General features: G+C 34.4%; 1 protein-coding gene across 4 annotated transcripts in view; it reads left to right on the plus strand.

Moving 5' to 3' along the window:
- The window catches only part of ECHDC1 (ethylmalonyl-CoA decarboxylase 1), a 55,668-nt gene that overhangs the window by 22,547 nt on the left and 15,984 nt on the right, over window positions 1-17,137 (plus strand). For all 4 annotated transcript variants that reach the window (XM_032407914.1, XM_032407911.1, XM_032407910.1 and 1 more), the window contains 2 exons: window positions 176-228; window positions 1,735-1,815. In XM_032407914.1, the coding sequence (XP_032263805.1) occupies window positions 176-228; window positions 1,735-1,815 (134 nt within the window). The remainder of the gene's footprint in view (window positions 1-175; window positions 229-1,734; window positions 1,816-17,137) is intronic.

Here is a 17,137-nt window from a genome sequence, read left to right on the forward strand (position 1 = left end):
GCATCATTTGCATTTCTGACAGCATCAAAGAGTTTTAAGTGAAAACCTCATTTAAAAAAAAAAGTTGGGTATATTTTTGGCTTCATTACTTTCTAAATCCTGAAAAAAATTGAAAAATTTCTTACATAATACATTCACATTATACCTTTGTGTTTATGCTTATTCTTCTTTAAAGGATGGAATGGCCTTATGTATGTTCATGCAAAACACCTTAACAAGATTTATGAGGTAATGTATCTTTCATTTTAAAATATGAAATCTAAAAAAACCAAAAAGAGCTCTTCATTGTTCTGTTTTGCACCAGTTAAAAAATTCCTGATTTTCGAATTATATTTATTTTAATGATAACCTATTTATTTGTGCTATCAAAGACAGTCATTTAATTAAACGTTAGTGAAGTACGCATAGGTATTTAAGAGAAAGATAAAAAAAATTTTAAGACATGGCATTTTTCCTAAAGAGCTTATAAAATTATAAAAACTAAGGATTCATATTATTTAGCATACTTACTAGTTGGACATCACTCTAATTTTGGTGCTCTTCATATGTAAGAGCCTAGAAAGAATAATGGAATCAAAACATTATTCTAAAATGCTTTTTTTCATTGTTTTAGTTCCTCTTCACCTTCCTTTCCCTATTTACTTGACTTTTTCTTAGATAAATCTTAAAAGTTTTTTTAATCCTTTTTATTTGGAAGCAGAAGGTGTTAATACATTTTTCCATTACTTTAGGCGTGCAGCTTTGCATTTGATTACAACCTACAAAATATTCCATACTTTCAAAGCATATGTATTTACCTTGTGATACTTACATACTTCTTTCAAAGTGGGTCTTTGCAGTCAGGAAAGGTGAAGAGATTTATTTTTACCACAGACCCATTCCTTTATATAGTGTTACTTTATCAATCATTTCAATAGGCAATAAGACTTTTGATAGGAATCTTTATAATAACACAGTTTTGGAGCTCAGTCTTCCTTTGGAGATAGCCTTAGTTTTGCCACCTAACGTGACATCAATAAAAATGGAGTAAAATAAGATCACATTTAATTATTCTTGATTGCCAGTGGCTGAGGAGTTGTAGGAGCTGTATATTATATAAAAAACATTCATTTATTTAGAAGAAAGTTACAATATATAGTTAAAAAATACAGTTAGTAATATATAAAAATATACATAAGGTATTTTTATCAGCTAATATTTATAATATATACTTTATATATTTTATGTATATTATTCATATATAAGTTTAAAAATAGATGATTTCAGGGAGGTTGTTTGATAAACTTACACAGCATTTAGTATGAGTTACTATATCTTAAGAATTACACTGTTTTTTTTTTTTTTAAAGATTTTTTATTTATTTATTTGAGAGAGAGAGAATGAGAGAGAGCAAGCACATGAGAGGGGGGAGGGTCAGAGGGAGAAGCAGACTCCCTGCCGAGCAGGGAGCCCGATGCGGGACTCGATCCAGGGACTCCAGGATCATGACCTGAGCCGAAGGCAGTCGCTTAACCAACTGAGCCACCCAGGTGCCCAAGAATTACACTGTTTTATTCCTCATGATACACACGGTCAGGGTTCCACGATCCTTTGAGGTATGTTTGTTATTATGAACATAGTTCAATAATTTTGTTTCTGCTCTGTCTCAAGTTTTTTTTAAAGTAATATTTGTAAATTAATATTGAAATGAAAAATATTAACATCCATATTTTCCTTTTTTCCTTCAATAAACAGACTCCCTTTAATAAGTGTTGCGCTGATTCAAGGTCGGGCATTGGGTGGAGGAGCAGAATTTACTACAGCGTGTGATTTCAGGTAAGATAAAAATTGCTTTACTCCCTCCATAAATATAATCAATATGCTCAAACTTATTTTTTGCTCGAATATAAATGTTATTTGTATTCTTAAACAAATGATCAATTAGTGAATATTTTCTTCTTGTCAGTTGTTTTACTTTTTTAATTTAAATTCAATTAATTAACAAATAATGTATTATTTGTTTGAGGGGTACAGGCCTGTGATTCATCAGTTTTATATAATATCCAGTGCTCATTACAACACATACCCTCCCCAGTGTCCATCACCCAGTTACCCCATCCCCAAACCTCCCCCACCAGCAACCCTCAGTTTGTTTCCTGAGATTAAGAGTCTCTTATGGTTTGTCTCCCTCTCTGATTTGTCTTGTTTTATTTTTCCCTCCCTTCCCCTATGATCCTGTTTTATTTTGATTAAAACTCTTCACAGTGTAGGGTTTGAGGGAACATACCTTAATATCATAAAAGCCATTGAGTTCCAGTTTCAAAGCATTGTGGTCCAAAAATACGCAGGGAATGATCCCAATCTTTTGGTACCAGTTGAGACCTGATTTGTAACCCAGGATGTGATCTATTCTGGAGAATGTTGCATGTGCACTCGAGAAGAATGTGTATTCTGTTGCTTTAGGATGGAATATTCTGAATATATCTGTGAAGTCCATCTGGTCCAGTGTGTCATTTAAAGCCCATATTTCCTTATTGATATTCTGCTTAGATGATCTGTCCATTGCAGTGAGGGGGTTGGTAAAGTCCCCTACTATTATTGTATTATCGATGTGTTTCTTTGATTTTTTTATTAATTGGCTTATATAATTGGCTGCCCCATGTTAGGGGCATAAATATTTACAATTGTTAGATCTTCTTGTTAAATAGACCCTTTAATTATGATAGTGTCCTTCCTCATCTCTTCCAGTCCTTGGTTTAAAATCTAATTTATCTGATATAAGGATTGCCACCCCAGCTTTCTTTTGATGTCCATTAGCATGATAAATGGTTTTCCATCCCCTCACTTTAAATATGGAGGTGTCTTTGGGTCTAAAATGAGTCTCTTGCAGACAGCATATTGATGGGTCTTGCTTTTTTATTCTGTCTAATACCCTGTGTCTTTTGATTGGGGCATTTAGCCCATTTACATTCAGGGTAACTATTGAAAGATATGAATTGAGTGCCATTGTATTGCCTGTAAGGTGACTGTTACTGTATATTGTCTGTGTTCCTTTCTGGTCTATGTTACTTTTAGGCTCTCTCTTTGCTTAGAGGATCCATTTCAATATTTCTGGTTTGGTGATCACAAATTCTTTTAGTTTCTGTTTGTCCTGGAAGCTTTTTATCTCCTATTTTGAATTACATCCTAGCTGGATAAAGTATTCTTGGCTGCATATTTTTCTTGTTTAGCATCCTGAATTATATATCATGCCAGTCCTTTCTGGCCTGCCAGGTCTCCGTGGATAGGTCTGCTGCTAATCTAATGTTTCTACCCTTGTAGGTTACAGACCTCTTGTTCCGAGCTGCTTTCAGGATTTTCTCTATGTCTCTGAGATTTCTTCTTGTCAGTTATTAAAGTAGATAAATTTTAATCAATCTAGTATAATAACTCTACCATTACTTTATTACTATGCATTTCAAAAAGTTAACAAAGTAAAATGATTTTGAACAAATTAAATCCATGTTAGCAAAATTCCTGGAGAAGGAAGTCAAGTAAATATATGAAACTTTAATATTCAAAAGAATTATACAGAGAAAAATAAAAAACTAAAGAAAAAAAAGAGAGAGAGAGAGTGGAGAAAGAGGCACTGCTATAATTGTCCTCTTACCAGTAAAAGTAGGTTCTCTGAGGTCCATTTCTTATCTTTACTGTGATTGGTGTTAACTCTGTGGAGCTTTTGGGCTGGTTAGGGAATAAAATTAGAGAAAATTATTTGGGACCTATAGCCCTCAGTCTCCAGAATTCTTTTTAATATTGGATAGCTGTACTTTATAGGAATGATATTTTGTAGAATATAATGCTTTACATGTGCTTGAAACTACATTCTTAGTTACCATTCCTAAGACTTCCTAGCTCAGATATAAGGAGAACCAGTATAGTGTTCTTTGATCTGTACAGACTTACACACTTGAGCCTCTTTATAATACGGAAGGTGGTATACTTAGCATAATTGGAGATAAAATGGCAGAACAGTAAAAAGCCCAAAGACTGGAGTTAGATACACTTAGATTCAATCCCAATTTGCCACTTTTATCTACAGTTGATCATCAAATAACCTGAGTTTGACTGTGCTGGTCCACTTATACATGGGTTTTTCTCTATAAATACAGAACAGTATTGTAAATGTATTTTCTCTTCCTTATGGTTTTTTTTTTTTTTTTTAAGATTTTATTTATTCATTTTAGAGAGAGAGCACGAGCAGGGGTAGGGGCAGAGGGAGAGGGAGAAAGAGAATCCCAAGCAGACTATGCACTAAGTGCAGAGCATGAAGCAGTGCTCGATCCTAGGATCCTAGGACCCTAGAGATCATGACCTGAGCCAAAATCAAGAGTCTGATGCTTAATCGACTGAGCCACCCAGGCGCCCCTCTTCCTTATGGTTTTCTTAATAACATTTCTTTTCCCTCTGGCTTACTTTATTGTAAGAATACAGTACATAATACATATAACATACAAAATATGTGTTAATTGACTGTTATCAATAAGGCTTTCAATCGACAGTAGGCCATTAGTAGTTACGTTTTGGGACAGTCAAAAGTTCTACACAGATTTTTGACTGCATGGGGGGTGGTAAGTGCCCCTAAACCTGACACCGTTCAAGGGTCAGCTGTATTTGACTTTTAATAACTATTTTATCTAAGTCTCAATTTCTTTATAAAATATAAATAATCTCTGCTGGATGTTTATAGATTTAAGTGATTCAATGAACATGTAGATGCTTAGCATAACACTTAACCAAGGTACACATTGATGTACACATGATACTGATTAGAGTCTTAAGATTACCTTACTGCTCTTATACTTTTACAGAAATGCTAGTATGGTAATATTTTGGCAGAGTTTTAAATTTATTTTTATTTTTTAGAGAGAGAGAGAGCACACAAGTAGGGGGGAGGGGCAGATGGAGAGGGAGAGAGAGAATCTCAAGCAGGCTCCACGCCAGGGCGGAGCCTGACTTGGGACTCAATCTCAGGACTCTGAGATCATGACCTGAGCTAAATCAAGAGTTAGATGTTTAACCAACTGAGCCACCCAGGCGACCTGGCATAGTTTTAAACTTATTAATTCTCCTTTCACTGGGGATGATTTTCAACCTTAAGGCTAATCCTGGCCTCACTCCTTTTTTCCTATTCATTATACACTTGATCCTGGAAGGAGAATGTTGGAGCATACACTAAGAGGAGACTTTCAGTGTTTAAAATTTTGACTCTCCTTTTCAGACACTAAAGAGAAAGCCATTCCTCTCTGGCATGTAGGGCAGTAGACTAGAGGAGAAATATTTGATAATTAATTCAGCTTTTTCATTCTCTTTCAGCTATGTTTCTTTGAATCACAAACTTTCATGTTTTTCAAAGTTCAGATTATCAAAGTATATAAGCTAAATCTTGTAATCTACCCACTGTACTAAAATGCTATGAAAATAGTCATGGTGTTATAAAAGATATCCATCAAAAAGAAAAAGAGAAACCTATAATTAAGAATGCTTAAAGGTGTGTATTATTTAATCAAAGGCTTCTCTCTTCTAGCCTTCATTTTAACAAGTCTTAAATCACTTTTATTGTAGTATAATTTGCATTCTACACCGTGTAACCACTTCCACAATCAAGATATAGAACACTTTTATCAGCTCCACATGTTTGCATGTACTGTTGCCCAATCAATTCCCACCTTAGTCCAAGGCAAACACCAGTCACTTTTTCACTCTAAGTTAGATTTGTTTTTTTGGTTTATTTTTAGCATTTTATATAAATAGATTCATTCAGTATATATTTGTGTGTGTGTGCCTGGCTTCTTTCATTCAGTGTAATTATTTTGAGATTCATCAATGATGTACCATGTATCACTACGTCATTCCTTTTTAATGTTGAGTTTTTTTATTGCGTGGATATACTACAGTTTGTTTTCAAGATTCATATGTGTTATTCCATATATCAGTGGTTTGTTCATTTTGTTGCTTAGTAGTATGCCTTTCTATGCATATTATATATTATTATATATTATGGATAAAAGTCCTTTTACATAAGTCAATTATATAGCATTTTTTTTGTAAATATAAGTATTGTGAATGTTCTCTCAGCCTTTTTATTTTGTGTCTTTTGAAGAGCAGAGATTTTTTTTTTTTAAAGATTTTATTTATTCATTTGAGACACAGAGATAGAGAGAGAGAGCATGAGCAGGGGGAGAGGTAGAGGGAGAGGGAGAAGCAGGCTCCCTGCTGAGCCAGGAGCCCAGTGTGGGGCATGTGGGGCTCGATCCCAGGACCCTGGGATCATGACCTGAGCCGAAGGCAGATGCTTAACCATTGAGCCACCCAGACGCCCCTGAAGAGCAGAGACTTTTTATTTCTTATTTTTTTTAAGATTTTATTTATTTATTTGACGGAGAGAGACACAGTGAGAGAGGGAACACAAGCAGGGGAAGTGGGAGAGGGAGAAGTAGGCTTCCTGCTGAGCAGGGAGCCTGATGCGGGGCTTGATCCCAGGACCCTGGGACCATGACCTGAACTGAAGGCAGACGCTTAACGACTGAGCCACGCAGGCACCCCGAGCAGAGATTTTTTTAAAAAGCATTTTTAGTTTCTCCATTTGTATTAATTACGGAGTTATGGAAAACTTTTACACAGATAATTCCTATATACCTTTCACTCAGTTTCCCCAAATGTTAATATCATACATAACCACAGTACAGTTATCAAATCAAGAAATTAATATTGTTACAAAACTTTTAACTAATCTAAAGACCTCATTCAGATTTTTTCAGTTGTTATACTAATGTCTTTTTTTCTAGTCCAGGATCTAATCAGGAATTTCTTTTGTTTATATAGTCATCCAGCTTTCTTATGATTAATATTTCTGTGGTATATCTTTCTCTGTCCTTTCATTTTAACCTATGCTGTATTTTTTAAATGTAATGCTAGTTAGTAGACAATATATATTTGGGTGTGCTTTTTTAATCAAGTCTCACAATCTCTGCCTTTTAATTGGAGTGTTCACACCATTTATATTCATCATTATTGATATAATAGGGTTTAAATCTATCATCTTGGTCTCTGTTTTCTATTTGTCCCATCTGTTGTTTATTCTTTCTTACTTTCTCTTCCTCCCTCATTCTAGATTATTTTTTATGATCCCATTTTACCTCTAATATTGACTATACCTCTTTGTGTTATATATAAAATATATATTTTTCTAGTAATACCTTTATACTATATATAAACAAATGTTTTAATAGTAGTGTAAATTTTCTATGCATATTAACATATATTTTTATATATTTATTATATATATTACTGTATAGAGGTATACCTCAGAGATACTGCAGGTTTGGTTCCAGCTATCACAGCAAGACAAATATTGCAGTAAAGCTAGTCAAATGAATTTTTGGTTTCCTAGTACATGTAAAAGTTATGTTTACATTATTTTGTAGTCTACTGTGTGCAGTAGCATTATGTTTGAAAAAAACATAATGCTTAATTAAAAAATACTTAATTAAAAAATACTTCATTGCTAAAAAATGCTAACCATCATCTGAGCTTTAAGTGAGTTGTAATCTTTTTACTGGTGGAGAGTTTTGCCTCAGTGTTGATAGTGGATGAATGAATAGGGTGGTGATTGGCCGAAGGTTGGGGTGGCTGTGGCCACCAATGAAGCTTACTTCATTGATGGATTTTTTTCTTTCATGAACAATTTCTCTGTAGTATGTGATGCTGTTTGATAGCATTTTTTTTTTTTTTTGAGGAAATGGTGCCATTTTATTTATTTATTTATTTATTTATTTATTTATTTATTTATTATGTTCAGTTAGCCACCATATAGTAGTACATCATTAGTTTTTGATGTAGTGTTTAATGATTCATTAGTTGTGTATAACACCCAGTGCTCATCACAACACGTGCCCTCCTTAATGCCCATCACCGGGCTACCTCATCCCCCCGCTCCACTTAGACCCTTAATTTGTTTCCCGGAGTCCATAGTCTCTCATGATTTGTCTTCCTCTCTGACTTCCCCCTCTTCAGTTTTCCCTCCCTTCCCCTATGGTCTTCTGTGCTGTTCCTTATGTTCCACATGAGTGAAACCATATGATAATTGTCTTTCTCTGCTTTACTTATTTCACTCGGCATAATCACCTCCAGTTCCATCCATGTCGATGCAAATGGTGGGTATTCATCCTTTCTGGCTGAGTAATATTCCATTGTATATATGGACCACATCTTCTTTATCCATTCATCTGTTGAAAGGGCATCTCGGCTCCTTCCACAGTTTGGCTATTGTGGACATTGCTGCTATGAACATTGGGGTGCATATGGCTCTTCTTCTCACTACATCTGTAGTTTGATAGCATTTTACCCACAGAACTTTTTTCAAAATTGGAGTCAGTCCTCTCAAACTCGGCTACTGCTTTATCAACTAAGTTTATATAGTATTTTAAATCCTTATTGTCATTTCAACAGTCTTTATATGCATATGCAGGTATACATTTATATATACATGTACTTATATGTATAAATACTGATAATATATAACTATATGCACATATATATGTTAATGTATTCTTGAGGTATTTAAGGAATAAGGAAGAAGGGCTGATTATTGATTATTAGAATTTGATGCTTGAAAAAATATATCTTAATTTAGATGGTGCAATATATTGTACTTATAACTATATGTGTTATAAAATTGAAGGTAAAATTGGAAAATCATTTAAATGTTTTTCTTCTGGTATCTGTGTGAAAGTGAGAACTAAACAGATTATTAAAACTCACCCAGTACATTAAAAAAAAGGGCATTGTGTCAGAGAGCCAGGGCCAAGATGATATGCAACAATTTTGTAATCAAAACAAATAAATATAAAATGCTTTTGCAGCTAAGATGGAATTAATATATCTCTAGCCACTCAAAACTATTGCTTTAGCACATAGGAAAGCTTTTTAAAAGGTAGTCAAAGGCTGTACCTCAAATTTGCCCTCAGACCTATATCTCTGATACTGCTTTAGCTATCTGAGTACTCAGGGATCTTAGTTGAGGTTTGTTTTGTTTTGTTTATGCTTTTCTTTTTCTTTTTAAGGTTATATTTAATGACTAAAAGTATTCTAAAGTCATCCTTTTACATTCCTTTCTTTCAGAAAAGCTTATTATTCAATATGTATTTTGTAACTTTTATGGTAATAGCCAAAGATATAAATAAGCATCTGTCTCATGTTTTTAATATATATTTCTTCCTCAATATATGTAGAAGGATATTATTTTATCTTTGGAGATATGATATTAGTCAATAATTTCTACTGAAATTTTAATTTTCTTTGTCAAGATTGTTCCCTTGAGCTATAAAGAAATTTGAATTACTAGAACTACAGGATAAAATGTTAGTTACACATTTTCAAAGTTTGATGTGTGGTGCAACAATTTTAAATGTGATTTAATTAAAATACAACACAAAAGAAAATAATCTGGTCTTCCTTTTTGTACTTTAATTTCATCAAGCATCAAGCCTTCATGAGCTTAATGTTTTCTGACCAGTCAAGAAACCAAGATTCATTTAATAGGTTATCAAAATACATTGAGTGTAAAAGTACAAATCAGTGGGCTTTCCTAGAAGAAAAGAGAAGGCACAAGACAGGCTTAAAGCCTTAGAAATGTTCTTTTTTGATACCTGCTTCTGAATAGAGTCATCTGCTGCCTAGTCAAAGCAAAATGCCATGATAACTAATCTTCATATTTAAGGGATATAGATAACTTCTACCAACATAAGACTGTTTCATTAAAGTGAAAACTGGGTTTTTGTATGAATTTAAAAGTACATTAAATTGCAAAAGCCAAGGAAGAAATTAAACCCAAAAGGCCAACTGCATTTATCAACCTACTTCATATGGATCTGGTCTATTCCCCTGAAAATGTTTGCCTGTAAAATGGACATCCTAAATCCTAGCCATAATAATTCTGGGAGTGTATTCAGTAGCTCAAATAATCATTTTACTCCTTGAAAAAAATCATTTTTCCCACAAATTATAGAAAAATCACATGCATATGACTCAGTAGTCAATATCCAGATCAGTTTTGTTGCACTTACCATAGTCCCAAAGGACACTATAGCAGTAATTCAGGCTGAATATGGGACTGGTAAAGGAGAGAGGTTTTCGGCAAGCTCTTGACATTTATTATGAGATATTTGACTACTGTTAAGTGTACTTGGAATTATTTATTTCAAATATATTTTAAATTAAGGGGAAAAAAAGCAATGCTTATGCATTTCTTAATTTACCAATTTCAAAGGTCCCCTTTATCAAATTCTCTCTCACTCCTATAGGATTGTAATATGGTTTCCTCACTGTGTTTGTCGACTCTAAATGAAACCTTATGGTTAGGGTTTTTTCTTCAAAGTGGTGTGAATGATACATTTAGCCATCATAAACGTTACTCGTTTACTTTTAGATTGCCGGGTATACGACGAATTCTACATAATGCCAGTGTTAAAGAGCTAGGAAGTGACATGGGCATCTGCATGGAAGCCAAGGGTACAGTAGCCTTTGAAACAGGAAGTGAGGAAATGTCCTCCTCCACTGCAGAGAAGGAAGTGATGAGATGATGGTGTCTGAGGAACCCATGACTGGTCCCAGCGTCTGGCATCTGGCAGCCTGCTTCTGTTCTCTCAATTTTATTTTTAATTACTCAATGCCAGTCTATTTGGGTAAAAAAAAATTGTTGCTGGAGAAACAGAAGCAAAACTACTGTGTCCTAAAGTACGAAATGCAAACCAAACATGGTATGTGACATCAGTTGAATTTGAGTCTCCTCTCATCAACTCTTCTGTACCCCCATAGTTTACCCAGAGCCCCCGGATGTTGATTCCAGAGTCCATACTGCTGATCAGGAACTGTCAGTGAAGGGTTAGATATGTTTGTATATTAGAATTAGTGTTAGAAAGAAAGAGGGAGAGAATAGAGGAAAGGAGAGAGATTTATTGACTGCATTAACTTAATCATCAAAAGGAACCCTAATTATTCAAAAAGGCCTTCCTCAAAGTTGCATATTTCTTTGTTAGCATAAAAAGCCTGTTTTCATAACTATGATGATCTGAATAGGGGACCTTTGAGAGCAAAAAGAAGATAAGAGCTCTTTATAGTTTCTTGAAATTCCACATTTTAGATGTTAGGCGCATGTCATTTTGTGACATTTTATTCTTAAGATGTCTGAGATGACTATAAAGCTATTTGGGCACACATAGCTTCACACACGGACCACTGCAGCTGCTTCCAGGACAACCTGTCTTTTTCCAGGCTTTCCTCGAAAATGAAATTTATTCTATACACCAACAGATTTACCTTTTCCTGCTTTTAACATACAGGCATACCTCACAGATACTGTGTGTTTGGTTCCAGACCATCACAATAAATCGAAGAGCACAATAAAGTGAGCCAAATGAATTTTTTGGTTTCCCGGGGCATATAAAAATTATGTTTACATTATTTTATAGTCCATTAAGTGTGCAATAGCATTATGACTTAAACATGTACATACCTTAATTTAAAAATACTGTATTGCTAAAAAATGCTAACCGACACCTGAACTTTCAGTGAATCATCATCTTTTGCTGGTGGAGGTTTTGTCTCAACGGCTGCTTGATGATTGGAGTGGTGGTTGCTACAAGTTGGGGTGGCCGTGGCAGTTTCTTAAAATAAGACTCCAATCAAGTTTGCCGCATCACCTGACTCTTCTTTTCACGAATGATTTCTCTTTAGCATGCAAGGCTGTTTGATAGAGGATATTACCTACACTAGAACTTCTTTCAAAATTGGAGTCCGTCCTCTCCAACCCTGCCGCTGCTTAATCAACTAAGTTTGTGTGGTACTCTAAATCCTTTGTTGTCATTTCAACTATCTCTACAGCCTCTTCACCAGGAGTAGATTCCATCTCAGAAACCATTTTCTTTTCTTTCTTTTTTTAAGATTTTATTTATTTATTTATTTGAGCGAGAGAAAGAGCACAGGCTGAAGGGGAGAGGCAGAGGGAGAAGCAGACTGACTCCCCTCTGAGCAGGAAGCCTGACGCGGGGCTCGATCCCAGGACCCTGAGATCATGACCTGAGCCAAAGGCAGATGCTTAATCGACTGAGCCACCCAGGTGCCCCTCAGAAACCGTTTTCTTTGCTCATCCGTAAGAAGCAACTCCTCATGTGTTCAGGTTTGATCGTGAGATTGCAGCAATTCAGTCACATCTTTAGGCTCCACTTCTAATTCTAGTTCTCTTGCTAATCCCACCACATTTGCAGTTACTTTCTCCACTGGAGTCTTGAACCTCTCCAAAGTCATCCATGAGGGTTGAAATCAGCTTCTTCCAAACCCCTGTTAATGTTGACATTTTGACCTCTTCCCATGAATCATGAATGTTCTTTATGGTATTAGAGTGGTGAATGCTTTCCAGGTTTTCAATTTACTTTGTTATGACCTATTAGAGGAATCATTATTTATGGCAGCTCTAGACTTATGTATTTCTTAAATAATAAGACTTGAAAGTCAAAATGATACCTTGATCCATAGACTGCAGATGGATATTGTGTTAGTAGGTATGAAAACAACATTAATCCCATACGTCTCTGTCAGAGCTCTCGGGTGACCAGCTGCATTTACCAATGAGCAGTAATATTTTGAGAGGAATCTTCTTTCCTGAGTAATAGGTTTCAACAGTGGGTTTAAAATATTCATTAAACTGTCTCGTAAACAGATGTGCCATCAGTAAGGTTTTGTTGCTCCATTTATAGAGTACAGGCAGAGCACATTTAGTAGATTTAGCATAATTCTTAAGGGCTCTAAGATTTTTGAAATGGTAAATGAACATTGGCTTCAACTTAGAGTCCAGCTGCATTAGCCCCTGATGAGTGAGTCAGCCTGTCCTTTGAAGCTTTGAAGCTCTCTAGCTATGAAAGTCCTACATGGCATCTTCCAGTAGAAGCCGATTTCATCTATACTGAAAATCTGTTTAGTGTAGCCACCTTCATTAATTATCTTAGCTAGATATTCTAACTTGCTGTAGCTTCTACGTCCGTGCTTGATGCTTCACCTTGCACTTTTTTGCTATAAATTTCTTTCCTTAAATCTCATGAACCAATCGCTGCTAGCTTTAGACTTTTTTCCTCTGCAATTTCCTCCCCTCTCTCAGCCATCCCTAGAATTGAAGAAAGTTAGGCCTTTGCTCTGGATTAGGCTTTGGTTTAAGAGAATGTTGTGTTGGCTTGATCTCTGTCCTGACCACTAAAACTTTATATCAACAATAAGGCTGTTTTGCTTTCTAACTGGTATAAGAAGCCTAGCCTTCATCTTACCTCAGCTTTTGACATGCCTTTCTTGCTAAGCTTAACCATTTAAAGTGAGAGACATGAAACTCTTCCTTTTACTTGAACACTTAGTGACCATTGCAGGATTATTAATTAGCCTAATTTCAGTTTGTCTCTCAGAGAATAAGGAGGCCCAAGGAGAGGGAGAGAGATGGAGGATGGCCAGTGTGTGGATCAGTCAGATCACACAACGTTTATCAGTTAAGTTTGTGGTCTTACATGGGCATGGTTCATGACACCTCAAAACAGTTACAATAGTAACATCACAAAGCACTGATCACAGATTACCATAACAAATATAATAATGATGAAAAAGTTTGAAATATTGCAAGAATTACCAAAATGCAACACGGAGAGATGAAGTCAGCAGAGCTGTTGGAAAAACAGAGCTGATAGGCTTGCTGGATGGCAGGTTTGCTATAAAGCTTCAATTTGTAAAGATCACAATATCTGCAAAGTGCAATAAAGCAAAGCACAATAAAATGAGATATGCCTATATATAAATACGTATGTGTGTGTATAAACATATATATATAAAGTAAAAATATATTCCTAGAAAAATGAAACAGAAAACCAAGACATAACAAATTTCTGGAATTGTAGTGTCTAGCATATATAGAAAAATACGTATTTCTAAAATACTGAAAAATATTTTCTCATTTATAAGCATACATAAACACATATGCAGACATATATAGATTTTTTTTTTTTTACTGGTTGTTTTAGAGTTAATATGATGCATTTTAAACTTATCACAGCCCACTTTCAAATAATATTATGCTACTTTACATAAAATACAAGAACACTACAGTATACTCCTATTTCCTTCTCCTGTCCTCATGCTATCATTGTCATACATTTTGCTTCCACATATTATAACTTCACAAATTGTTATGCATTTAAGCACATCTGAATTTTTAACTTCATGAATGAAGATAATGATTTCCTTAACCAGAAACTCTTCTATATTAAATATGCATTATTCTGTGTCATTCGGAACTTACTTAATTACTAGTAAGATAGCTGGACCTATATTAATATCCAGATGATATTTTCACATTGCACATTGTTCTTCTAGTTTTTTGAGAATGTAATGAAAGCTAAGAACCCTATCTTAGGAAACTTTGCATGAAATCTCATCCATGGACCCTTGGTTTAGAACCCCTGTTTTCAAAGTAGGTATTTCTACATGTATACTATTTCTTTTATCATTATCTTTTTTGTATATTTCTTCTAACTACTGAGGTAATTTTGGTAAGGCCTTAAACTATTTTGGGTTTGTATGTATAAAACAGAAATGTTGAGTTTAATGACTTATTACAAAATGGGAACCTATGTTGCCATGATATAGGTCAAGAATGGGAACATTGTCAGCACCCTGAAGTCTCCTATAAGCCCCTTCTAAGTCACAACCCCCTTATTTCCATCTAAGGGAAACTATTACCCTAAATTTTATGAGAATTAATTTTTTTCCTTATGAAAGTACTTCTTTTCTTATTTCCTAATTTCCTAAGAAAGGAAATTATCCTATAACTGATATGTTCTATTTTTCCTCTTTTTGAACTCTATATAAATGGCATCATATAGTAATAGAAATAGTATGAGGAAAGATTCACTAAGTTTATTCATGCAAAGTATTAAATTATTTTTCTTCTTTTTTATAATTTATGACTCAGGTTCCAATTTATCAATTGAAATATATCTTTGTATTCACATAAATATATATATTGAAATAGTTTTGGTGTATGAGACAATTTATAAAGATCCTAGCCTCTTTGAAAACTAGTACTTCTTAAGTGGGGAAGAACCTTGTACACAGCGAAAAATGGTCATTTCATATGACAGTGCCCTCTGCTGTCCTCAGTGCAGATTGCATTGGGATACTACATTTGATTCTGTGAAGAGGAAGTGGTCATTGGCTTTATGGACTACGTGAGACTAAATTTAAAATGTTCTCTGTGTGAAAGGATTAAATACTTTTCTCACTTTATCCTGAAATACAGGTATTTATATGTAATTTAAATATATACTTTTTAATATATTACATATATAAATATATATTTAAAGAATACTCTAAGCTATATGTGAATGTGCCTTATTACACTTAAAAATCCTCTACATAAAAGTAAGTACAAATTGAACTTTATAGATATCCTCTGGATATCTTTAACGTAGAGCCTGGTGTTCATCTGTAAGCATTTATTAAACTTTTGCATTATTCTTCATAGTCATTCCTGATCTGTGTTTGGGTAGTTAGGATTTAGGACAAAAGGCAAAATCACAGGAAAAATAATCAGAGACTACTTAGTCTTTTAGTACTGCTAACTTGCCTTGCTGGCTGTGTTGTTCTCTAAGTGAAGGGAGTGTCATGTATCTTAGGGTCTCATAAAATATGTACTTTATTGGTTATGAGATGTCTGACGGTGCTTGCTCTCATCAGATAGATCCAGTAATATACCAGATACATTCACCTTGCCAATGAAGACATGTTCTTTTGTGGATCAGCTACTTGGTATATATAGGCCCTCATATTAAATTACATTCAGTTGAGTTACTCATTAAGCATATGTTTAGCACCCATATGTACTAGACATTGCCATTCAAGAAAGTTGTATGTATTGGGATTTTGTTTCATTTTTCCAGTAATATAGTTTTACTGTATTTTACAAAAGTATTGATTCACAGTCAACAAGTTGAAAAACAAATGGTAGAAACTGATCCTTCCCAATAGAAGTTTGAAAAGCACTGTTTTCAGCTGTTAAGCCCTTTTTAACCTACATATCAAAAACAAAAGTTCTTAGAACTTAGAGGCTGATAGAGAGGACTGCATACTGAACTACCTCGCTAGGCACAGTTACAAGGAAGTGATAAGTCAATACAAGTTACTCTAGCTGATCTTTCCCCCAACTTTATCAGTACATTGTTGGTTATCTTCTATGACAAATTGCTTTAATTATTATTCTTTTTTTTTTTTTTAATCCACTTGTTCCAAAAGAACACCAAAAGCTTTTATCGCATTCCACTAAAAAGACAAGTTTCTTCCTTCGGGATGTATGTTGGCCCTTTTTTAGCCTGTTTAACTTTCTTACCTTGGAGAATTGCCTGGAATTCACTCAACTAGGATTTTCCTTCCTGCTGCTCTTCCGTTACCCATGGGAAATATTTCAGAAGATGAGAGATACGCTGAATACGAATATTCCAAAAAATGAGCTCATGCAGCATTCTAGCTGTCCCCAAACCCTGTAAGCACCAGTTGATCATACACATAATGAATTAATATTTCAGAATAGTTCAGAAACACTCAGGTCTACTTGGCATATATAGACCCTTATATTAAATTGCATTCAGTGGAGTCATAATTTTCATATAAAACATTCTTAGAGAAAATGACATTTTAAAAACATTTTTAAAAGCAAAACACTAACTTATGAATTCAAAATTGGCATTCCTCAGTGCTCAGAATCTAGTCATTCAAATGTTATGTTTCCCTTGTAGTGATAAAATTGATGTGAGGAAATAAAAAGCTAGAACTGTGATAAAATAATTTGCTTCTAATTTTAATCTATCTTGACTAATTAAAATATTTAGAATGAAATATAAATTAAGAAAACACTTATTTGAGTATTAGTTTTCTATTGCAGCCATAACAAATTGCCACAAATTTAGTAGCTTAAAACAGTATCAGTTTATCTCACAAATGTATAGGTCTGAAGTCTGGCTGGGCTCACTGGTTTCTCTAAACCTGGTCACAAAAGGCCAAAATCAGTATGTTGGCTGGACTGGGCTCTGGA

Source organism: Phoca vitulina, unplaced genomic scaffold, assembly GCF_004348235.1.
Source record: "Phoca vitulina isolate PV1807 unplaced genomic scaffold, GSC_HSeal_1.0 scaffold9, whole genome shotgun sequence".
NCBI classification, from domain to species: Eukaryota; Metazoa; Chordata; class Mammalia; order Carnivora; family Phocidae; genus Phoca; species Phoca vitulina.